This window comes from Anser anser (genome assembly GCF_964211835.1).
Source record: "Anser anser genome assembly, chromosome: 10".
Lineage (NCBI taxonomy): Eukaryota > Metazoa > Chordata > Aves > Anseriformes > Anatidae > Anser > Anser anser.
In genome coordinates this window covers 11,343,964-11,367,398 of record NC_139730.1, presented here as the reverse complement: position 1 = coordinate 11,367,398, position 23,435 = coordinate 11,343,964, and the positions used below count along the sequence as shown (strand labels likewise).

The 23,435-nt window shown below is 53.5% G+C and overlaps 2 protein-coding genes across 6 annotated transcripts; both read right to left on the bottom strand.

The window, feature by feature from the left end:
• Nucleotides 1-128: 128 nt before the first annotated feature.
• On the bottom strand, nt 129-8,565 carry LOC310904620 (dual oxidase maturation factor 1-like). 2 transcript variants are annotated; one of them, XM_083849647.1, is made up of 7 exons: nt 8,081-8,565; nt 7,463-7,617; nt 6,571-6,628; nt 5,846-5,980; nt 5,513-5,726; nt 3,542-3,756; nt 129-2,807 (listed from the first exon to the last, which is right to left on the bottom strand). In XM_083849647.1, exons 2-7 carry the CDS (start codon nt 7,607-7,609, stop codon nt 2,593-2,595), a joined length of 984 nt encoding a protein of 327 aa, XP_083705773.1. In that variant the 5' UTR covers nt 7,610-7,617; nt 8,081-8,565; the 3' UTR covers nt 129-2,592. The 2 variants fall into 2 exon arrangements, with proteins under 2 accessions (XP_083705773.1, XP_083705774.1); XM_083849648.1 differs by lacking the exons at nt 6,571-6,628; nt 7,463-7,617; nt 8,081-8,565 and adding an exon at nt 6,358-6,460.
• Nucleotides 8,566-16,335: 7,770 nt separating this feature from the next.
• Nucleotides 16,336-20,658, bottom strand: NMB (neuromedin B). 4 transcript variants are annotated; one of them, XR_014588726.1, is made up of 5 exons: nt 20,435-20,617; nt 19,802-20,004; nt 18,670-18,756; nt 18,388-18,561; nt 16,336-16,621 (listed from the first exon to the last, which is right to left on the bottom strand). XR_014588726.1 is itself a non-coding variant. In XM_083850473.1 (3 exons), exons 1-3 carry the CDS (start codon nt 20,568-20,570, stop codon nt 16,574-16,576), a joined length of 387 nt encoding a protein of 128 aa, XP_083706599.1. In that variant the 5' UTR covers nt 20,571-20,658; the 3' UTR covers nt 16,336-16,573. The 4 variants fall into 4 exon arrangements, 1 of the variants encoding a protein (XP_083706599.1); XR_014588725.1 differs by lacking the exons at nt 18,388-18,561; nt 18,670-18,756 and adding an exon at nt 18,820-18,927; XR_014588727.1 differs by lacking the exons at nt 18,388-18,561; nt 18,670-18,756 and adding an exon at nt 18,820-18,930 and having other exon boundaries at nt 20,435-20,616.
• Between the last annotated feature and the right edge of the window lie 2,777 nt (nt 20,659-23,435).

Below are 23,435 nucleotides of genomic sequence, written 5' to 3'. Positions count from 1 at the left end.
TTCCTGAGAAAAGACTCTTGCTGTTAAGTTAGACTACTTATTCCTTTGACGAGATGGTTATGTTGCTTTAGCATGATTTGTTACTGGCAAGAATTACTATTTTTAATAAATTTTTATTTAAAAGTACTTCTTGGAAACATGTTGGGTATTTTCTGGGGCTGTTTTCTTCTGTGGGGGCTGTGGGCCTTGTCTGCAGGCAAATGCTTGTGAGCTCCCAGCGGTGGCATCCTTTCCATGGGGGTTGCCCTGGCAGAGGCACCCCCAGGAAGGATGAGACTCACAGGCTTTACATTACACTTACATTACAAGATGTAAAGTGATTGCCAACAAAGCCCTGGTTCTCAGCCCAGGCTGCTTCTGGCCCCATGCTGCCCAGATTGGGTCTGATGGCTGGACAGAACCTGGCATCTCACCAGGCAGCCAGTGCAACAGACAGAGCAAACACCATTAAGCAACTTGGAGAGCACAGCTTCTGGGGCCCTGTAAGGACCACGGTCCCCGTGCCTGGAGGTGATCAGTGCCCCAGGACACGCAGCCATCGTGCCACCTAGCAAGCACCAGAGCTGCCTGCTACCTTGCCCCCAGGATGGGCTGCAAGGGGGAACACACTTGAATTTCAATTTGATAAATAAAAGTCTTTTGTTAAACCTTGCATCTTTAGGCTGAAGCATCTCCTAGTAGACACCTTTGGGAATGTCCTGGCTGAGGTCTCCAAGACCAAGGGAGTTCAGCTCCAGCCTCTTTGTAAACGCCTCTTGGGTCTTCGAGGTCCTTGTTGAAGGGTCTTCCATCTGGAGTGGGGTGGGATGAGTTGTCATGCCTAAACACCCCTCTTCCCCCCCCCCAGGGCCTGCCCCACGGTGGTCTGTCTGCAAACCTGTGCTGGGCTGGGGATTGCTCCCATCAAGACCTCCTCATGTCCAGGATCACTCCAGCCCTCCCATATCCCACCTGCCTGAGGTTGCTCTGATACTCTGCTTCCCAAGTGTCAGCTTGCCCCTGTAGCCCTGAACTGACTAGCCATGGTCAGATGTCCCATACTGAACCACAAAAAGGCTCTGCCTGTGACTTCTTCCCTATCCTATGACGGCCATGTCAAAGGAACAGCGTCCCCAGCCCTCCAGCCCTCAGAGGGACTCCTTTATTGACAGAAAAGAGAAAGACTGAGTCCAACTTATTTTACTAAGACAGAGGGAACAGCAAGTGAATACAATACAGGGAAAAAAAAAAAAAAGCGTTGCATAGAGTTGAAGGAACGCAAGCCTGAAGCGCATTCCCTCCCCAGCCTCCCTGCACGGCCAAGGTACCTGCTTGCTGCTGGTAGCTGGGAGTGGGTGGCCACATCCACCCTGGATTTGCAGGATTCCAGCTTTGCATGCCCCATGACAAGTTCATTTCCACAGCTAAGAAGGGTGAAACTAGCCTCCCAGACGCTCACCTCTTGCACGTTGCTTACAGCCACTCTGCGGGGCACTATAGCACCTCCATTCCCATCTCAACCTCTCCCTCCCTCCCACTGGAATGTTTTGTCTTCCTGTCAGAGTGCTGCAAGAGTGCTGGTAACTCACTTTCTGTGACCATCGATGATGTTCCAGCCTTTGACACCAAATGTGAGTGAAACTGCATCCAGAGCTTTGTACAGAGCCAGGGAGGGGAGCAGGGCGAGGAGATGGCCCTGGGCCCCCTCCTGGCTCTTTGTAGGGCAGGGCAGGTGGTTTGATGCTCCTTTGTGATCCAGCCTCCTAGGCTGCTCACAGGCTCGTGGTATGGGGTGTTTATAAGCAGTGTAAGAAGCAGGAGCCTACCAACCAACTCTGACTGCTCTGCTTCCAGCCCAGCATGCAGCCCAGCAGGTCTCTGACCCACTGCCCATGAGCCTCAGCAGTGGGGTGCTTGGATGTGTCTGAAATCCAGGATGCCTCCAGAAATTGGTGCCTCCAGCATTCAGGACGCCATCAGGGTTTGGGACATCCAACGTGGCACTAAATCATGGGCCTCCTTGACAACCCATCCTTCACTCCAGACCACGAGGTGATGGATACAGGGCACCCTGGTGACCACGGCTCTGCTCCGTCTTACTGCCTGACGACAGGCAGAGTGGGCCTCTTGGAGGCCTTTGGGGTAATAATGCTATCGGGGGCACGCTGCTCCTCCTTTCGTTCATATTCGTGCTTCTGCAATTATTTGGTTTATCTCTAGTTTCTTCTGGTTTAATTTCCATATCGTAGGGAGCGCTCCCAGGTGTTGTTGCGGATGGATGGGCTAAAGGGAAGGGCAGTAGCCCAGTGTCTGTAACTGGGCAGCCAGGGACACGACAAGGATTCACCTCACCCTAAAAGCTCTTCCAGCTGCTGGTGAGTTCAACAATTGAAAAAAATTAAACGGGGGAGGGGGGGGGGAAAGGGGCGAGGGGAGGGGGATACAACTGCTGTTTTTGAGGAATCTTTCCAGATTTTGATATTCTTTTCAGTCAGCTCTTGATGTGTCTCTTTTCACCTGGGCTCCTGGGGGTTTGGACCTGAACACGTATTCGGGGGGGACGGTGTCCTCCGTCTTTGTCCTCCTTCTCCTGCCCCCCCCCACAACTGTGCCTTACAGCTGGGTGGTCGTCACCTCGCAAAGCTCATTTAGGGGGACCATCAGCACATCCTGCTCAGAGGAGCTGGACTCGTCTGGCAGGTGGGGCTTGTCCCACCCTTCTGCTTTTTCTCCCTTTCCCTCATCCAGGTTAAAGACAAGCTTCAGCTTCTGTGGCCGCACGGAGTTGAGGATGATCACGCCCAGCCCCAGCAGCAGGCACAGCAGCCCTGAAACACACAGTGTGAAGACAAGCGTTGGACCCTGTGCTTCCTCCTAACATGTCCCATCCCATCCAGACCCAGACCTGGGGATGGAGGCCAGACCTGGGAGGTCAAGGGAAGGGTAATTTCCCTTCTCACCTTCCTACTGCACCTCCACATCTGGACACTGCTGTCAGTTTGGGCTCTCCAGTACAAGAAACTAGCCAGTAAACTGGGGCAGAAGGCCAAGACAGATGGGGCTGGAGTCCACCATGTATGGGGAATGTCTGGAGGAGCTGGGCTTGTTTAGCCAGGTAAAGAGGAGTCTTCAGGGGAACCTCTGCTGAACAAAAGCCAGTCCCTTCTCAGAGGTGCACAGGTGCAACAGGGGAAATTCCACCTTGATATACAGAAAAAAATTGCTCTCCATGAGTGGAACAGCCGTGGGACAGGTTCTGAAAGGCGGAGGGGGTCTCTGACCATGGGGATATCCACCACCAGACCGAACAAGGCCCTGGACAACCTGATGTGGCTTTGTGGTTAACCCTGCTCTGGGCAAGGGCTGTGTGAGAGATATCCAAGGGACCTTCCAGGCCAGGTCTTTCCCCAGCTTAATGATTCAGGACTTTCATAGCACTTCCCAGCGCACACCTCCGCACAGGTAACTGGGGTCACTCAGATGCGTGTGGACAAAGTACTTTGGGGGCATCATTGGTGCAGAGATGGGCAACAAAAGCCCCAGCAGCAAGGTGAGCACTCACCTGTTGCTAATGTCAGCCAAAAGGATCCACCGTAGTCTGTTTTCAGGGAGGCTGGTCCGAACTGGATGGGACACTTTGGGGTGTTCCTCGCAGTGACAAAGAAGAGCAGTGAGAAGAGCATCAGTGCGGCAGTGAGCAGGAGCATGTAGCCACCATAAAGGAGGATGGGCATGGAGAAGAGCAAGATGGAAATGAGCCAGGTGCATAAGGCCATCCTGTGAAAGGACCACAAAACTGAGCTGCACGCATCACACTTGGGCATGAAAATTCCTGTGGTGGTAGAGGGGCCTCTCCGCACCCAGGGGCATTCAGCACTAAACTGCACAAGGCCCCGAGCACCCTGATCTGGCTTTGACACCAGCCCTGCTCTGAAGCGGGGGCTCATCTGGAAACCTCCAAAGGTCCCCTCCAAATTAAGCCTTTCTCTGACCCTGTAGTCCTCCACGACTGGCCAACTCCAGGTGGTTCCCACCTATTCAAAGGGAGAATGGCAGAAAGGGAGACCTTTGTAGGAAAAACCAAACAAGAAGCCCTGCCTGCCTCTGATTCAGCATCTGGAGTGAACCCAGCTCCCAGCCCTGCCCTGTGCGTGCTGTTTGCGTTTATCTCACGGGTAGGTGAGAAGTTACTCTGATTCCAAGAACAATAAAGAAGAATACTTTTACATCAACTTCCCTGCCTTGAAATAACTCCCTTCTCAATAGCAGAGAGGTTTAGGCATGGCCAGTTACTTTTGAGAATGAAGAGGGGGACGTGAGCTGGGGCTGGGTGCTGGCACCCTTGCAAGGATTACAAGGCCCTTGTCCCTGCAGCCTTTCTCGTGATCTCTGAGACACATGGGGATGCTCCGAGACCCTGCAGTCACAGCGCACACAAAGGATCCCTGTTTTATGCCACAAACAGCTCCTGAGCACCCTCTCGATGTTCCCTCCTGCTACCTTCTAGCATATCTCACGCCTGCTCCAGCTTGCTGGAGGGACCCCCACAGCGGTCTCAGCAGGGCTCTGCGTCTTCAGCCAGGTGCCCTGGGAGAGGACCTTGCGCCAGAAGCCTCACGAAGTGCACCGGGTCTGGCGGGGATGGAGTTAACTTTCCCTGCAGCAGCCCATACAGTGCTGTGCCTGCACTTGTAGCTAGAACAGCACTGGTATCACACCAGTGTTGTGTCTGCTGCTGAGCAGTGCTGGCACAGCACTGGGACTCCCTCCAAAGCCCCCCAAAGCCAGTAGGTAGGCAGTGGGCAAGAGGTGGGGAGGGGATATCACTGGGGCAGCTGACCTAAACTGGCCAAAGGGATATTCCATACTGCATGGTGTCACACCCAGCAATTAAACGTGGGGAAGGGGAAGGGGAGGAGGGTCTCGTTATGAAGACATATGTCCTCCCAGACAGCTGCTATGCATATTGAGGTCCTGCTTCCCAGGACATGGCAGAATATCAATCAATGATGGGAAGTAGAGAATTTTTTTTCCTCTCCTTGTGCTTCAGCACAGCCTTTGCTTGTTGTTGTTGTTGTTGTTTTTTTCTTTTCTTTTTTTCCTCTTCCATTTCCCTTTAATTAAATTATCTTTATCTCAACCCTTGAGCCTTTTTTTTTTTCCATTCCAACATACTTTCTTCTCGCCCTCTTCTGAGGAGGGGAGGTGATGGAACGGTTGTGGTGGAGTTCATCAGGCCAGGAAGGAAAAAACACTACATGAAGCTTCCTGTGCTTTCCTTTAGATAATGCAGAATATTTTCACCATCTTGCTGCATTAGGGTGCAGGAGTTAGAAAAGGACTACAGGGGAGATGACCAATCATGGGTGCGAGCATCTCTAATTCTTCAGAAGGGAGGGTCCCTGAGACCAGCCAAGGCTTTGTTGTGGACTTCCAAGGAAGAGAGCAGCTCCACCAAGCATTCTTGGCTCTACTCGGTTCTTCCTACTTCCTGACTAAGCAGAGATGGCACTGACCTCCTGCTCCACCTTACCACAGCGTGATGGACGCGTAGTGGCCGGAGATGCGGTACTGCCTGTGCATGTTGCAGGGGCTTTCTGTGGTGAACTTCTCCACCACGTAGAGGATGGGGCTGGGCAGCCCCTTCTCCAGGCCCTCGCTGTAGCTGTGGTCATAGTCCGCATCGAAGCTCCAGGCAAAGTGCTCGTTGTAGTTGATGGTCTCATTGACCTGATTCACCGGGTTTCCTGCCAGAGGAGGAAGCCTAAGGTCTTCTCTCAGCCTTGGAGGCAGCTCCAAGATTTCCCGGTACGTGCAGGGTAGCCAAGCTTGTGCCCAATCCCTTCCGTTTGCGACACGCACTCACCCACCAGCGTGACGTTCACCCCCGCCAGGCCGATGTGCAGCCCGATGTCCGCCTTCACCATGGCACTGCTGAAGGACTTGTAGGAGGTGTTTGCTGTCACCCAGCCGCTCTCCCAGTCCCTGGTGAACTGTATGGCTGTAAAGACAGGTTAGCCACGGCCTGGTGGCCAGCCATCTAGTGATAATGTCCGTGGGAGTACCTGCTGTGACTGCCATCATGGCCTGAACACCATCCCAAGGGTGAAGCCTAGGTTGTAAGCCTGGCTTGTGAGCAGAAGGTACACGTGCTTGCGTGTCATCTCCCCAACACCTACCCATGAGCTCAGGAGCCCCATCTGGGATGGTTTCTCCCAGCTCAGCCCCCCAGACCTACTGGCAATGGGGCTGGTTTGTGGGCACCCTTCAGGCTTTGGTCCCCATCTAAATACCTGCCAGTTTGTTTGGGTCCCCTGGCAGATGGCAGCAGGCTTTCGTTGTCTGTGCTAGAGATGCTCTGTGCATCTGACCACCAACCTTTAGAGAGGAGATGGCTCCCACGACTTGCTGATTGCCCTGAGGGAGCCAGGTCCTGGGCACAGAAATGGGTAGGTCTTCCCTGTGAGCTCATCCTGCAGGCTGGGCTCCATTCATTTCATCCCCCCACACCTTGCTCCTCCATGCCACACATCTTGGACATTCTTGCTCTTCCCCACCTGGCTCTGAGTGCCCCTGGACCCCCGTACTCACTGAGGACCACCGCTCCGATGAAGAGTCCCATCATCACCCGCAGGAGCCAGAAGAGTCGCTGCAAGTGGGAAGCAGAGGTCTCAGATTTTGTGACTTGGCCCTCAGCTCCAAGCACGTCCCACCAGAAATGGGTCCATCCTTAGCCTGAGGAGCGACCCCACAGGCTCTGTGGGTGGGTAGGAGAGGAGAAGGACCCATGGCTTGGGCTTCCCTTCCATGGCATGGGGACAGCTGGGGGAAGAAGGCAGAAGGGACGTCGAGGCAGGGCAAGAAGGTCAAAACAGCCCATTTGGGAAAACTGTGCCTTTCCCTTTCTGAGAAAGATGGAGCCACTCCCTTTAATAGTCCTGAGTAGAAGTTTCCACACTTATCCAAACCTCATGTGTTTTTATGTGCTGGCAGCTGGCCACAGCCGGAGACAAAAGCAGTGGGGCAGTGGGTTTGCTGGGTGGGAAACACCTTTCTGCAGGCTTGTGATGTGCGAGCGGTGGGGTGAGGGCAAGGTGGGTTTGCCACACATCCCCCTGGGCTTGTCTGACAGTGCTGAGGCATGCACAGTGCACACCGCCTGTTTTTTTGGGGATTCAGGAAGGTGGAGCAAGCTCTTTGTGCCTCACCCAGTGAAATCATTCAGGCTAAATCTAACCGAGAACTTGCCAAGCTCAGATCTGGGCTGTCTGTAAATTTGGGGTGGTGGAGTCTGGCTCCTCCGGCATGGGAGCTGGGCTGGAGCTCGTCCTCAGGGCTCACTGGAGACCCCATAGCCCTGGCCATCGGCAGGCCCCTGCCCCAGGGGCGTGTTTGCTACTGGGTCTGCTGTAGAGGCAGGGAAGGGGGCGGCACATGGGGTGCACCCAGCATGGGGCTGAGCCCTCCCAGCCCCTCCACTTACCCCCTTTCCTCGGATGCCCGGAAGGATGATGATGGAAGTGGCCAGCGCAGAGAGGAAGACAGAGGCGATGACGGCCGAGGTGGTGTTGAAGGGGAAGCAAGCATTGGTGCCAGGGTAGAAGGGGAAGGAGCCATTCCACAGAGTCATCCTGATGCCTGGGGGGTTGGAAATTGGCACCTGGATCCCCCACTATGAACATCACCACCTGGCATCTGGGAGTGCATTCAGGCACCCCCCATGGGACCCAGCCTGGGCTCCCACCCTGCCTTGGGCTGGCTTCTCATCAGAAAATCCAGCTTCTGCTTGTGGGTGCAGGGGGCACTCGGTGCATCGGGGCTGCCCCTCTCCAAGCCCCAGATGGAGGCAACCCCAAGGGAACAGGACTAATGAAGAGGCAACGGAGAAGCTGCCCTGTGTCACTACTTCCAACCCTGCATCCTCAGAGCTGGCTGGCAGCAGCACCGTGCCACAGCAAGCAGAGAACTTGGAAAACAAGCATGCTGTCATGGTTTTGGCCAAGGCATTTGGCCAAGACACTGCTGGACACCCCTGGGCAGTGGGGACCATCTGAGCAGCACCTGCAGAAGCACCCGCGCCCCTTCCCCGTGCTGAGCCTACCTCTGCCGCGGCGATGCCGGAGCGCCCGCGGATCCCCAGGGCCGGCTGCTGCTCAGAGATGCTGCCTCCCCGCCTGCCCACGCCGCCTCCCGGGACTGCGGGCAAGAAGCCAGCCTGGCGTGTTTCTCCCAGCAGTTTTCTTGTGCTTCCAACCCCCTTGGCGGAGGGAGGTTAAAACCACGTCTTGTTTTTTACCAAGTTCATGCCCAGCAGGAAATGAGGCATTCCTGGTCAGACTTTGCCATGTCCCCTCAAGTCCCAGACTGTTGCTACTCAATCTGAACACTGAATCCCTCCCTGGGGGTTGTTTAAAAAGAAAAAAAAAAAAAAAAGAACAAAGGGGTGGCAAAGGTGACGTGGCTGGGAAACATGTGCAGAACTGTGCTGCGGGCGCATCTGCTGGCGCAGGCAATGCCTGGATGTGGAGTCAGCTCCAGATCCAGAAGCATCTGCAAAGCAAGGGAGATATGGGCTTCAGAGCAAATGGGGCAGGTGCTGGGGGGCGATCGCTGGAGTTTGCGGCTTTGGGCCTCTTGGAGAGGTGTGGGAGTGGGATAACCACGGAGCTGCCCGGTCCAGCTGTTGGAATCCCGCTTCCCAGAGACAGGATTTCCCTGAATTTCCACTTAGCACACAACCCTTTTCCCCCATGGGGTGGGAGCTGATGGTTCACGCACAGCACAGCTGTGCTTCTCCCTGGAGAAGAACCCTGCGAGATGGAGCTGCCGTCCTTCCCCAGTGACCCCCGTCCTCAGCGGCGATGGGAGCGTGGTGGATGGGAGCGTGGTGTGGCAGTGGCGGGGGGATGCTGCATGCACGCCTCTGGGCTGCTGGTGGGGTCATGGGAGTACAGCTGGCTTTGCCTTTCCCCAGCACTCTGCATCCACAGAGAGGTCTTATGGGAAGACTGAGGCCACGATGATAGCTCAAGCTTTTTTTTTTTTTGCCTTTTTTTTTTCCCTTCTCCTTTCAATGCTCTGGGTATTTCTCCTATTTTCTGGGGACAATGGTGGTGCAGTCATGCCATTCGCCAGGCACCTTCCCGGGAGCAGGTCTAGGGGTGAGTTTTAGGTGCAGGAGCTCACAGCCACGTGCCCAGGGCACTGCTCCTGCCATGAGCACCCTGCCCACAGTTTGAGAGACATCTTTTATCAAGCTGCTTCTGCTTCATCCTGTTTCCAGTGATGGATGAGGGTGAGTCACCCCACCCAGGCCACGGGAGGGAGGGGGGCGGTGGGAGCAGCCCCTCTTGTGCAAGCAGCCTCACTGTTTCATGCAGTGCTGGGAGCCAAGGCGGGGACAGCGTGGGGATGTGCTTAGGCAAGGAGGTGGCTTTGGGGACACATCAGGAGCCCAGGAGGACACCACAAGGGATTTGTGCCCGGCCTGTTGGAGCCAATGGGGTAGATGTGACATTTGTGTCCAAGTGTCACCCTAGCCATCCCCATTCCTGGTCCCAAGCATGGACACGGACACCTCAGCTGGGGCCTGGCTGCGGCTCTGTTGTTGTGCAGCCCATCTAACGTCCCGTATCCAACATCCCATCGCTGGAAGAGGTCTGGGTATCAGAGGGAAAGGCCTCCCGTTGGCCAGCCCAAGGGAAACCTGCTGGCATCTCCCCAGCAGAGCGTGCCCGCCAGGTAGGCAATGGCGTGGTGTCCATGGAACCACAAAGGTGATCACCATGAAGGTGATGCGGGGCAGGCGCTTGCGGCTGCTGTGGTGCCAAACATGAGAGGAAAAGGCCAGGCATCTCAGCACGTGAGACCTGCAAAACAAAACCGGCCAAGAGGCCAGGGCACGGCATGGCTCCTCTCCCCTCCCTGTGACTGCTGCCTGTCTCAGCTCCTGACTCGTGGCCTCCATCCACGGCAGGCTCATCCCAGCAGCCTGGCCTGGGCAGCAGGCTGGTCGCACCTCCAACGTGCATCATGCCGTGCATCACGTCCCTGCCCACCTGCTTCCTGGGCAGCGGTGCTGAGGACACGGGGAGCAGCTCTGATCAGACACCCATCTCTTCCACCAGCCATAGCTCCTGCCAGGCCCACTACCGGCTGGCCTTACCAGCTTGGGTACCTTCACCGGCCAGGGAGTGGAGAAATGCCCCAGACTGACTGGGTTGAAGTTTCTCCAACTCCCTTATCCAGAGGGATGATAGACTTGGCTCTCTCCCTACCAGCAAATGCAGACCCATGAGCCAGGGCTGCCTAGAATGCCAAAAGCTAAACAGGCCAACCTGGATTATTTCATGCTTCATCCTAGTGCAAAACCCCGAAAGCAAGATCATGTTCCTGTGCCAGTCCACGCTGCTGAACAGGTATAAAAGTTCAAAGACTTGTCCTTGCACACATATGGCTAATAAGAAGGAGGCAAGAGCTACCATGATCTTTGCTTCCAAAGCCAGTACACTGCTTGACCTGGCCCTGGCAAAAGCCAGCGATTGCACCAAGGTCTTCCTGTGCAGTTGCTTTGCTCCAAGGAGCATCAGGAGTGAGCTTGGTGGCCAGATTGCAGCATGGGGTGAGGGATGGGATCAGGACAGGAGAAGGCTGCCAGTGGGTAGGATCATTGCTGGGTGCTGGGATGCAGCTACAGGCCAGGGATTAGTATCTTGTGATGGAGACACAGGAGGGCTAACAGGGAGATGGAGCTCAGCAGGAGCCTTCATCCTCCTAGCAGGAGGTGACAAAGGCATGAGACTTTGGGACACGTTTCATCATGGATTTCACCACCTCAGCTTGGATAACCCCTTCCTGGAGATAACAACCCTTTCTGTCAGTTTGACGTAGCAAAGAGGGAGCTGCCTCTTTCCAAGCTTTGCTGGGGCTTGTTGACGATGCACTATGTGGTAATTAGCACTTTCAGCCCAGGCTGCAATTTAGAGAGAAGCTTTCTCTCATAATCCCTGCTGTTAGAGGCCTAACTGAAGCGATACCCATTTTTCCATGGAACTCCTGTGTTGAGTGTCACCACACCAGCCTTGAAATTAATGAACAGAGCTGTGCTACCCTACCTAGGATTCAGGTCTGTGTCCAAGCACACACTAGCACTCTACACCCCATATCCTATCTGTGGGTAGAAGATCATCTGAATATCTGCATCCTCCATCCAGGCAAAAATGCCAATAGCACATGGTGTAACAGAAAACCATTCCAAAGTGGTGGAAAGTCCTGAGGGCTGCTCTGCAGTGTGTGGGTAGAAGTATTGTAAGGTAACTTGCAACCAACTGCTTGCTTAATATTTAAATAATAATAATAATCATCATCATCATCATCAATAGGATCAAGGTAGTCTGCAAGCAGAGACAAGGTTGCCTTAGCTTAGACGCAACAAATAGCTGCAAATAGTGCTGACTCCAGCTGGAACTGGCACAGATTTCTGGAGGGATTGTGGAAAGGAAACTTCCCAAAGTTTACTGGGAGCTTTGTTTGTCCTTATCCTGGTGGAGGAAAATTGAGAGAAAGGAATGTCCTAAATTCATTTTTTCTAAAGCAGACCTGGAAGGAGGGAACACACGCTGTAGGAACAGTGCTGCACAAAGCAACTCCCGTGTGCTACATCAAGTTTATCCCTCTCAAGATATTTTATAAACCGTGAGCTCGAAAAACCAATTAATATATGAATATTTTATTCTTATTCCTGGTTATTATCACCATGCAGAAATTAAAACTGTGGCATAAGTATATAGAAAATGGAAATGACATTATGACAGACCTCTCCCCCTCCACACATCATCACCCTGATGGGTTTGGGGGCCTGCTGGACACAGGAAGGCTCTTACCTGGCCCTGTGTCTGGTTTTGCCCCTGCTGCTCTAGAAACTTTTCCATCCGTTGAAGACTTATTTCTGTCTGCCAGGAACAAATGCTGCAAAGAAAGCCTGTAAAAAGTTTTTGTGGGTCTGTAGCTGGGAAGGTCTCTCTATCTCTCTCTAGCCTTGGGCAGCAACATCTGCTGCATGGACATTGCAAGACTGTCCTGAGCGCTTCACATAGGGGACCTTGGGTGAGACACAGTCCTGAGATGGCCCAAAGCCTCCCGAACTAGCAGGGAGATGCAATTCCCTCAGTGCAAACAGCTGCAGAAATAACCAGATTTCCAGACACTGTGTTTCAGGATGTCCTTGTTTCAGTTGCTTGTCCACAGACCACCCAAATCCAGAACAAGCTGTGCTGTTTGCTTGGGGCTCTCTTGTGGGGAGATCTGGCTTGGGACAAGCAATGCTGGAGTCACTTCATGCTCCAGAATGCATCTCCAGGACTGAAGGAAAGGAATAAGAGAAGTTTCCCACAAAGAGTTGAGTGGTAAGAACAGGCTGCACGTCAAGTTTTATGGAATGGGACCAGGGGAGTGTGGCTCCCTCATTTCCGAGTGAAATTGGGTGGCTGTTGAGATTGTTGGGCAGCTCTCCAGTGTGAGATGGAGCCATTTTCTGAACTGCCAGGGTTCCCATGGAGGTAGATCTCTGTCAGGCCAGAACACAGCTCCTGCTCATCTTCAGCTGACCCTCTTCCTGGGGGCCTCAGGTGGAAGGACCTGACGCAATGCAAAGCTAAATCCACATCGGGGTCCCATACCTGTTTTCTTCCAAAGTGCTTCTGCCATGCTCCAGACAGACAGGAAGAGCTGGTACATGGCTTAAATCTCCCTTCTTGTCAGCTCCCAGGTGAGCCCATCCTCAGTCCCAAAAGCTGACCAAGGAAAGCTGGCCACATGTGCGCTGATGATGGGGCTGGACTATGATGAAAACAGTGCTGGATTCAGGGTACAAATACTTGCTCTCTGCTCTTTGCCATTTGGTGAGATCCCTCTGGGCCCTTCTTGTCATCCTACCGTCATACCCTTGATGGAGCTACCCAGATGGTTTGCACCCCTACTCTGCATTTTGCCTTGGCTCCTCTGCACCAGGATATCCTGCTCCCTGGAAATCATTTTCAAGACAATAGGGGTGCCAAACACTGGACACTCACTTTCTGAAGCTGTCTCAGCATTTGGATTAATTGGGTTTAACTTGTTCAGCTCAGATTTAAGTGGCCATATCAGGATGAGAGGGGCTTCCCTGGAGGTGCATGGGGGGGTGGCAATGGTGTTTAGAAGACGAAGATCATTTTTGCCTCTTGATGACAAGCTGATTTCCTTTCTGCCCCTTTCTCCCTCTTCTTCATTGCCTGGTTTCTTGGTCTCCTATGGAAGGGGGGTCTCAAAACACTGCAGAGGAAGGAGCAGACCAACCTGAGGCCTGACGCCTTTGCTGAGGTTGGAGAAGAGCCAGTCCTATGCAACTGAGTATGACAGGGAGCAATTCACTAAGCCTGGGACACTAATGACACCAAGTGGTAGCAGTGAACCTTCAACCACATAGCTCTGAGCCAGCTCCTCCTCACGGGGCAGTCCCACAACTAAATAGAAACAAATGTCAGGGGTGACAGTGGCTTATCGCTTTTTCTCTTGTCATTTCACACTCCTTTACCATCTCTGCAGTCATGCCGTGGCTACAGGGGTGGGGGAAGTCCAGGAGACCTGCTGTGATCACTTTGCAGACACCTATGCTCCGAACTGCCTCCGATGCTGAGGGTCTGTGCAGGCTGGGGGCATCCCAGGGACCAGTCAAGTCAGTGGCCGCATTGCACCTCTGCTCACGATGTGCAGAAGTAGCCAGCTCTGCTCTGAGCAGGTTCTGGAAAACATTGAGGCACGAGAGCCTGGAGAGCAGGAGTCCAAGCTGCAACATGGAGGAGTGGCAAGGGGAGCAAATGCAAAGCTGGAAAAAATGAAAATAATAATAATAATAAAAATAAAATGCTAGTTTCCCTAGCCTGGATGCAAGGGCTTGGTCCTGGAAACTCCCAAAGAGTATGACCTGGTAAGCGAAGGGAACTTGTGCCTGGAGGTTGTGAATGCTGTGGCCCAGCAACCAGATCAGGAAAGCAGAGCCCAGGGCAGAACAGGGAGGTTGCCAAATTTGGGGATTTCTCAGATGTTTTTTTTTCTGACTTCCTCAGTTTTAATCAAAACTGAAGAAGGACTGGGGGCTTTGGGCTTGATTGTTTGCTTGCCAGTATGAGTGCGCGAGAAACAATGAAACAGCTAAGCGGTGGAGCAGCAGGTCCAGTACTGGGCTATGCAGCCTTCATCCCCAGAGGTTTTCAAGACCCGACAAGACAAAGCCCTGAGCAACCTGGCCTGACCCCAGAGCTGGCCCTCCTTTGAGCAGGTGGCTGGACTAGAGACCTGCTGAGGTCCTCTCCACCCCAAATTATCCTGTGCTCCTAGGATGGTGCCCAAGGCAGGTTTCTTTCTGTGCAACACAGGGCTCTGCGGGGCCAACACAGCTCCAGGGGTCTTACATGGCAGCTCGACGTGGCCTGGATCTCTGGATCCTCTACCCAACAGAGACCTCTCTTGAGTCTTGACCTGCAGCCCTGGTGCACTACGTATGAAGATGTATGCGTCCTCTGCCACCTCATGCTCCAGAGATGAAGAATAGGTCTGGCAAGAAGTACCTGTGTCTTCTAGCTGATCTGCATTCAGAGACTCTGCTCGGACAACCACCTTTCCTAGGCGATCAGCACCTGAATCAGTATTCAAATACTTATATTACATTAACTGGCAATACATTAAGTTCCCCAAATAATACATCAGTTTCCCTCAATCGAGTCTGTTTTGCCTGTGATAATAATTGCTAAGTGACCAATTCATCTCTATCTTGGGGTCTGGGGCAGACAATGGACAGACAGACAGACAGGTAAAATGGAGAGGTTCTTGCTGGGAGAGGGAGGCTCTCACCTCGGTATCTCATGGCAGGTTTCTGCTGTGACATCCAGAAACCTGCCTACCCTCCCCTGAGCCTCCGTGGGCAAGCTGTGAGCTGGCAGTCCCACTCCGTGGCGCGTCATGAGACAGCTGAGCATCAGGTCAGGAATCCCATAAGGCTGTCACTCCATCACACTGCCGCCTGAGAGGCATCTGGTCTGCTCCAGCGTCAAACATGATAAGCTATGTCATTATTTTTCTTGCTCATAATTAGCTTATAAGACAAGGCTTCGATACAGCTAATGATAGGCAAGCTTGGGGTCACCCACAACCCAGCACACAGCAACAAGCTGGGGGAAAAAATTAAAAAAATAACTGAAGAAAGGCGCCTCCCAGAAAACATCTCCCCAAAGTACGAAGTACCCTTGTGCTGGGGCGTTTGATGGGGAGCACCAAGTTTTGGAGACAATGCTGGGGGCAAACCAGTTGTAGGACATTTGGTTTTCACCTACCAAAACCAACCTTCAAATAGCTGAGAAAACTCCAATGGCTCGAAAGCTGGGCTATAAGTGGGAGAGAAAAGATGCTCTTTTATTGGTCTAAAACCTGTATTTGGTGTGTATTTGCACTGGGGATACTGGGTCCCTGTTACACGTGGGCAATCGCTGCCAGCAAACCCCAGGAGTGAGTGACATGTAAAGGACAGAAGGGCATCACGCAGGCACTTGGACAAACAGAAAACTCTGCCAACAGCCTGCAGGCTCATTTTCTGCAAACATGAGCAGTGCAAATGCACCTGGACTGGTTGCACCCACAACAGGCTCCAAACCCTAAGACTGAAGACTCCTACCATGGCTTTCCCCTCCCTCTGCACACATCAGCATGTGCACAGGGTGGCTGGGAGCACTCATGTATGAGCAGCAGCTTCAGAAGCGACAGAACCTCGGACACAGGTTCTGCTATTTCTCTTTGCAAGGCTCATTTCCCAGACTTCAGCACCTTGAAGGCAGCACAATCACCGTTTTAACCACATCTTAAAAACAATATAAAAGAATAATTAAAAAGTAGCCTGCCTTCTTCAGCTGTCCCAGAGGACCCTGGGGCTGTACATGTGCAGGATGGCTTAGCTGAGAGGACAAAAGATCATCCCAAATCAGGATGAGTGGTCACAGCCTGCACCCTGAAGGACAGCAGAGGAATGTAGTAAACCCTGGGGTTCTGCTCAAACCAGAAATCACCATGATATAAACAAGATGCTTTTTGTTTTCACAGGAACATGCTGATAATCTCTCCAGCAAGGAGGGTTTATAGGGTGCTTCAGTAGCACAGTGCTGTAAGAACTTACCCACGCTTGTAATTTTATCCAACAGCAGTGAGCAGGGGCAGCAGGGAGCATATCCTCTTGCCTCCTGGTTGCTGAGATCCAGGAGCCTCCCTCCATTCCCCATTCTTCCTTCACAAGCCATGGGATCAACCTTTCCACCCCCAAATAAAAGTCTGAGCTGCTGTTTGCAAAGAGCTAATTTTATTTGCAGGGGCACATCAGATATCAAGAAAGCAGAAAACATACAGGAAATATACAGGGTGGCTCTGCTCTTCATACAAGCAATCACTATTAACAGTATTACAGAAAGAATAAATAAAAAGTGATGTTGCTACAGTAACCCACAAGGATTATGATCTCCTCCGTTTGCCGTGCATGGCCAAGCCTACAGACTCCATCCTCCACTGCTCTGCTCCTTCAGTTTGAAAAATACTTCTCCAGCACCTTTGTCAAAAGCCCAGTCTCCTGCAAGAAAAGGCACAACAGTGAGCCACTGGTCCCATACGCAGCCTTGGTTGACATCATCTGCCTGGGCAGCATGGGGCTCAACAGCTGGATCACAGCTGACATCGGAGGTGAACTGTGCTGACGCTGAGACAGCCACCACTGCCTTGGGTTTCAGGGATGAGGGCAGCCTCAGGGCCCAATCCAGCAGGGAGCTACATGAGAAGGCAAAAAATACACAAAACACAGCAGAGAGAAGTTGTAGATGGATTTTGAGGGATTGCATACTGCCCAGAGCTACACAGAGCAGCATTTGTTTTCACCCAGAGGGGTTCTCCCCCTACCCTGGAGTCATCGCACTCCACACACGGATCTCACCGTGGTTGCCTCCAGAAGAAATGTTGCCACACACACAAGGAGATGCCAGCCCTTCCCACTGAGGATCCTCCCCTCCCAGACAAAGATTTGTCACACGCAGCACTGGGGCAGCACCAGGAACCCCGAGTGCAAGCCCTGCCTATTGCATGTAGTTAGAAAGATTAAGAAAAAAAATACTGTTTGCAAACCCCTTCTGCTCTGTGAGACTTCTTCCATCACTAACCATGAAATACACGCTCCTGCTTTGGGAAGGGACATCTTGGGATAAATCCCACTGGCAACAGGTAGGGCTTACCCATGTAAAGGTAGGGCAAGCAAAAATATTAAGCCCTGGGACTTGTTTAATGTCTAAAGGTGCCCCACAGAAAGGAAGAACCATTCTGTGAATGATCAGCAACAGCCTCAGGAAGGGAAAAGTCTGCTTGTTTTTTCATTAAGTCCGCATTCCCTTGATAGTTATCCTGCTACAAAGGACAGCTTGTGTGTTGGAGCAGCAGAGCAACACGTAGCACGTTAATTCTCATTCTGCTGACCAGCAGGTCCCAACGAAGGGGGAAGCATCTTGGCTTTTCTAAACCGCGTCAGGATGTAAATGACAGACCCCAAGTAGAGGGCACATAGAGAGTTTCACAACATAAAGCTCTTAAGCACCTTCTTAGGCAGGCAGCAAACTCTGCACACAGATCAGTTCAGGCACACACTGGCTGCTGACCCCAGGTGTCCAACAACAGTCAGAGTGAGGGAGAAAGCAGTAAAAGTGGCAGGAATTTGCACTGGCATCGTGTCACCCACAAGGGCAAAAAGTATAGTCCCACAGAAAAGTGTAACGAGAGCAGTGCTCAAAGGCACCACGGAGAACTAACATCAACGAGCAGCTCTGAGGCAAGGACACCCCAGAGGGCGAGAAGGCAGCGGTAGGAAGGCAGAAGCCGAGTCCAGAGAGGTGCTCAGGGGTGCTTGAAAGACACAACCAGGCAAAACGCCTGCAAAGAGCAAGGTCCCTGCTGCCACCAGGATGGCTGGTATCTGCCAGGTCAAGGCAGGAGAGGCAAGAGGCTCCGGGAAGAGACTGAGGGACAGGAGCCAGCTGCACACCAGGCACCTAAGCTGCAACACCACCTCCCACACAGCCACCAGAGGCATCAGAGCAATGAGGCAGGCAGCTGACCAGTGTCTGCTTCATGGTGAGCCAAACTGCTCTCCAGCAATGGAGCTTCGACACCCAGATCACGCGCCAACGGTGAATGTTTAACAGTGGGTGCTAACCCTGGCCAGGACCTGCTTTTGAGCACTGAGAATGAGCACGGCTGTGGCTGGCAGAGCACAGACACCCCCAGCTGGCAGCCTAAGCCACGGGACCAGTGTTTGAGGAACATCCACCCAAGCGCACCTGCGACAGAGCGACTTACCTACACAGAGGAGATCCACGAGGATCACACATCCAGCTCTCACATCTCAGATAGCTAATGCAGCAAATACCCTCCTCCTCCTCAAAGGTTCCCCAGGCTGGTTGAGGAAGAGTCCAGGACCTGCAGAGCCTTCTCCTCCCTTGCAGCTGCATCTAAGAAGCGCAAGCTGCGGCACTGCAGTGGACGGCACAATGTGAGGGGAGCAGAATGTCTTCGGCCACATCCAGCTTCTATCCCTCTCTATCCCACTGGGACTAGTTCCCTAGGAGAGCCTCAGTTTACCTTAATCTGAAGAAATCAAGTCAGGAAGGTGCTTGAATATACCACTCAGGCTGACCTCCCTGCAGCTGTGCTCCACCTGTGCCTTCCCTACAAAAAAGCAAATAATAGGAGCAAGAACTGCCTAAACCTGGATGACAGAAGCAGCTTTACCTGTATTCACCGTTACTGGATAAGCTCCTCAAGCAAGCAGCTCAGTGGTACAGCACACACAGGACCCACCTAAGTGGATTTCATGCCTTCAAGGCTCTCCGTTACTTCCTGCTGTGAATAGAAATGGCAAGACACCAGGGAAGCATACATGAGGCAGCAAATGGGCAGAACCACATGGACCAAGCAATTCCATCTCTATGTTTTAAGTGAGGATCCGGGCTCGCTTTGCTCCCAGTGGCTTAATTTTCCACTAGGAGTTGGGTGAGCTCTCAGGCAAAAGCCACACCAAGGAGCTAAAAGAGGAGGCTGAGGACCTGCTGACATACAACACCAACGGAGCTCCTGCTGCAGACAGAGCACTTGCCTGCTGCCCGATTCCCACTCTGTGGCAGAATAGCGCACACCTCCCTTCTGCAAGCCAAGCTAACAACGCTACATGCCCCTTCAGTAACAAGGCATCCTGACCATAGCAACACAACCACCCCAGAAGGGGGAATCAGAAGCCCAAGACCTCTACAGGGCAGACTCTTTTCCCTGTACATGCAAAGCCACGTCCCTCTTTGCCTTTCTCTATAGAAAGCGAGGGGAGGCAGGATTTCCATGTCCTTGCGGTGGCTGGGTAAGGAGACATTTCTTTATGAGAGCCGCAGTGGCCAGCCATCCTCTTCTGCACCTGAGGAGGACCCAGAAGCTCACTAACAACCCCTGGGCTGGAGATCGTGACATCCCCTGCCCAGCCTCACACCCTTCCCAAATATTTGGGACTACTAGCCGCTGTCCAGCTGGACGCAAGCCTTGACAGATTTATCTGCTCCTTTGTGGCTGCTCTAGGGAAGTAGTTTAAGGAGGGTTAAAGGGAGCAAGAGGGGAAACAAACCTATAGCAGCTGTACAGGTGTTCCCAGCAAGGCTGGCTGTTGCAGATTAACATCACGACCACCTCCCTGCTCTGGCCATCTCCTTCCATATTAGTCAATATTCACCTGATCAGTGAGGTCATATTTTCCTTGGTTCTCATCCAAAAGTCTTTCTTGCAAGAGGATTTTCAGGAGCTCACGGGTAAGCAGTTCCATCATGTCCTCCAGCAAGGCTCTGAGCGAGGGACCAAAAACCATGGGCGCTGCAGGCTCTTCTGGTGACTCCAGGCGCGGAGTGCCCGTGACGCTCTTCTTCCCCATGAAGTGGCCTGCAATACAATGCACTTGTGTGTCTACACAAACGGCTGGAGAGAGAGGCAGAGGCTCTGGCTGAATGACATTAAGCTGTTATCTGCGACCGCATGCTGACACCATTCAGCGAGACGCACCGAGCAAGCCTAACGTCTAAAATAGCCGAATGCAATGCAGCGAGGAGAAACCCAGAAATCCCAGGTCCTCGTTCCACACCAGACTTCAGGGGACTGAAGTTACCATCCCCGAGAGATGTTACCTGCTTCGTGATTGTGCAGGCAGGTACCCCAAGTCCCACGTCCCCATGCCACCACCTCAAACGACAGCGTGACCAGAGACCCCCCCAACCCTCCTCCTGGATGGGAACCACCCCGGGACCCCCCGCCGCAGCCCCGCTCGGCCAGGGGCACCAGCCCTCGCCGCCAGCCCGACGGGGAGCCGCGGTACCTGTGGCCCAGAGGTTGCCGCGGGGGTTGACCTTGATCTTGGCCGCCTGGCTGCGGTGCTCGGCGAAGTCGAGGTGCACGGCGGGCCCCAGCGCGGCGCCGCACAGCAGCAGCAGGAGGCAGCGCAGCGCCGCCATGGCCGCCTCGGCGGGACCCGCTCCCGCCTGGCGCCGCCGCCGCCGCCGCCCCGGCTTATATAGGGCGGGGGGCGGGGCCTCGCTGCGCCACGCCCCCAGCGCGTGGGCTTCCCGCCCTTCCCGCCACGCGCCCCCCCCCCGCCGACCGTTGGGCTCCTCGCGCTTCCCGCCCGTGGCGCCGCGCGCGCCCCCTCAGCCGCCCGCCTCCCGCCCTCCGCGCCCCCTCAGCGGGACGGCCCCTGCGGAGCCCGCCTGTGACCCCTTAACCACAGCCCCGGGACCGACATCCTGTCCCTACGCACCCCTCTGGCGCCCACCCGTCCCGAACCCTAACACAAACGTGGTGGGAGGTGGTGCTGGGTCTGCTGCTGAGGAGGATGGCGACGGTGCTGTGCCCTCGCCCAGTAATCCACCCCGTGGTTCAGTCACAGGAGGTGACCGAGATGGGTCACACTGCTCCCCATAGCCTCCCGCTTCTCCATCTGCCCGCAAACGTGCTCCAGCAGGGCTTGCTCTGGGATTCTCTTCATGATCTTAAGGGAGTGGCCTCGCAAGGACATCAAGCAGTACCAGTGGCTAGCTTTCAGCACCTTCAGACAATGCCCATCTCAACTCTCAGCCACTGCTGGTTTTCTGTGAACCCTGCCTCCAGGTGCGGAGCCTAGGAGACCCTGTTGGTAAAGGCTGACGCAAGGAAAGCACTGAGGAACCTCAGCTTCCCCTATGTCCGCTACTGCTTGCGCCGTTCAGCTGATGTCCCACAATTTCCCTGCTCAGCCTTTTACAACTGAAGTAGCAGCAGAAGACCTGATACATACCAACAGACTGAGTTCTGGATTTCCTATCATTATCCCTACACGTCTGCATGTTTCCAAATCTCTATAGCCTGTCCCTGCTTCCATCTCCTGCATATAGCCTGCTGACATTGGAGCTCAGTCACAAGCTCCCAGCTTAGCCAAGACATCTTCCAGTACATTTTTACCTGGTTATTGGGATGGCCTTGGAAGAATCTGTCCTTAAACCTACCAGCCCTCCTGAGCTCCTTTACCCTTTTGGTCTGTGGCTTCCTATGGGAAGCAGATCTGTTTCCCAAAGCAAAGGGTGGCTGCTTGCCTTTTTAAGTCACTTCGGGATATTGAAGACCTTACCACTACAGCCACACCTGCTATAGGTTATCACATTCCACAAAAAATTGTCTTTTTTGCATTAATAGGGTAGAGCCATGCATACCCAGCAACAGCGTGGATGAGATTGTGCACACCCTGCCATGCCAGGAGCAGTGATAGTAAGGGCCTGAAGCAGTGACTGCTGAGTACAGTGAAATCCACGTAAAACTTGATCAGAGAGGACCCTGAGACACAGATTGTGCTTGGTTTCTTCTGCAGCCCACAGGGATTTTAAGGATCCTCCAGGTTCCTCAATCATACCAAGGTGTTCTCAGTGAATAGCAAGGTGCAAGAGAAACCTGTAAGTCCAAAGATAAGCTACAGTGCCCAGAAAACTCACCTGGTGTGCTGGGTTTTGAATGATTCCCCTTTTGTGCAGTACACAGAGACCAGTGCCAGGGAGCAAAAGGTCTGAAGGGATGGGGCTGAGCGGGACCTGTTGGCCTGCCAAGGCCCAGTCCCACCAGGAGGGAAGCAATGCAGGCAGAGATAGTCACCAGGTTCAGACAGGAGCTCAGGTCATCAGGCAGGTTCACAGTGAAGAGGCAAGTCTCAGGTCAACCTACAGGTTAGGATGAGATCTGGTGAGGGTAAGCATGGCCTGGCACAGCCCAGCAGTCACCACCAGTTCCGTAGCAATGCGGCAGGTCTGAGATCAAGCCAAGAAGTCAGTCCATAGCCAGGCACTGCTAAGCTGGAGAGCAGCACCCCCCACTACATAGCTTAAGGAGAGAATGAAGACCCAGGGCTGAGCTTAAATCAGTTCCTGGGGCCATGAGCCCAGGTGGGACCCATTAACATCTATCAGTGCCCCCAGGGCCCTGACAGATTCTGCCAAATTTACAGCTCCACGACTTTGCAAGGGGGTGCTGGCTTGTGGGGGAGGAGATGCCTGAGATGACCCAGTTCTCCTGGGAGGTGGCACAGGGAAGGCTTATTAGCAATGCCCTTCTCAGGTTTTACTGCTGCGAAAGAGAAAAGGTCTCAGGGAGATTCATTCCTCTGCCACAGCAGGGGGTAGAGACAAAACTGCAAATGTAGCTTTAACGTTACAAGAAGAAAAAAAAAAAACTGATATGAAATACTCCTGCACAAGGCATGCATACTTCTTAATTGTGTGTGTCCCTGGATGCCGGCTGGCTATTCAGAAGGTGCAGACTTCCCCAGAGGTGGCTCACTTATCATTGTGGGCTCCCTTTCTGTCAGGGAGGTGTGCCGTGCTGATGGGCCTGCAGGCCAGCTAGGAGACATGCCCTTCCAGTGGGTCCCACCGGGGAGGCAGCCGCCTCCGCCAGCCCCATGCCTGTGTGTGTGCTGGTGGCCCTGGGCCGCAGCAGGGAATCTCGTGCCTCTTTCTCTCCACGCTCCTTCCCTGACTCTCTGCAGCCAGAGTTCTCCACCGCATGTTCTCTTCCACCAGGAGAGCTGAGGGAAGAGCCAAAAAGCCCTCAGGCTGCTTTCCTGACGTGGCTGTGACCACAGCTTTGGCTCTGATGTCCCATGTCACTCCTCACAAGCCCTGTGGGAAGCTTTCACTAGCATTGGAGCTGCCTGGGGTGATGTGATCCCCGTGATCCCACCCTGGTCTGATTTTAACTAGATACAGTACCAGAACCGACACAGAACTTTCCTCCGTTTTAACTGGCAGCTGCAGACCACACACGTTATCTCAGTCAGGGTGCAAGAGGAGGAACAGGTA

Excerpts from the sequence above, each read along its gene's own strand:
- LOC310904620 (XM_083849647.1), bottom strand. The coding sequence starts at position 7,609 with ATGACTCTGTGGAATGGCTCCTTCCCCTTCTACCCTGGCACCAATGCT. Across the intron at positions 6,629-7,462 it reads CGGGCATCCGAGGAAAGGGG|CGACTCTTCTGGCTCCTGCG; the intron begins GTAAGTGGAGGG and ends TCCCACTTGCAG. Across the intron at positions 5,727-5,845 it reads GGTGAACGTCACGCTGGTGG|GAAACCCGGTGAATCAGGTC; the intron begins GTGAGTGCGTGT and ends CTCCTCTGGCAG.
- NMB (XM_083850473.1), bottom strand. The coding sequence starts at position 20,570 with ATGGCGGCGCTGCGCTGCCTCCTGCTGCTGCTGTGCGGCGCCGCGCTG. Across the intron at positions 20,005-20,434 it reads CGGCAACCTCTGGGCCACAG|GCCACTTCATGGGGAAGAAG; the intron begins GTACCGCGGCTC and ends ATTGTATTGCAG. Across the intron at positions 16,622-19,801 it reads AATATGACCTCACTGATCAG|GAGACTGGGCTTTTGACAAA; the intron begins GTGAATATTGAC and ends CTTTTCTTGCAG.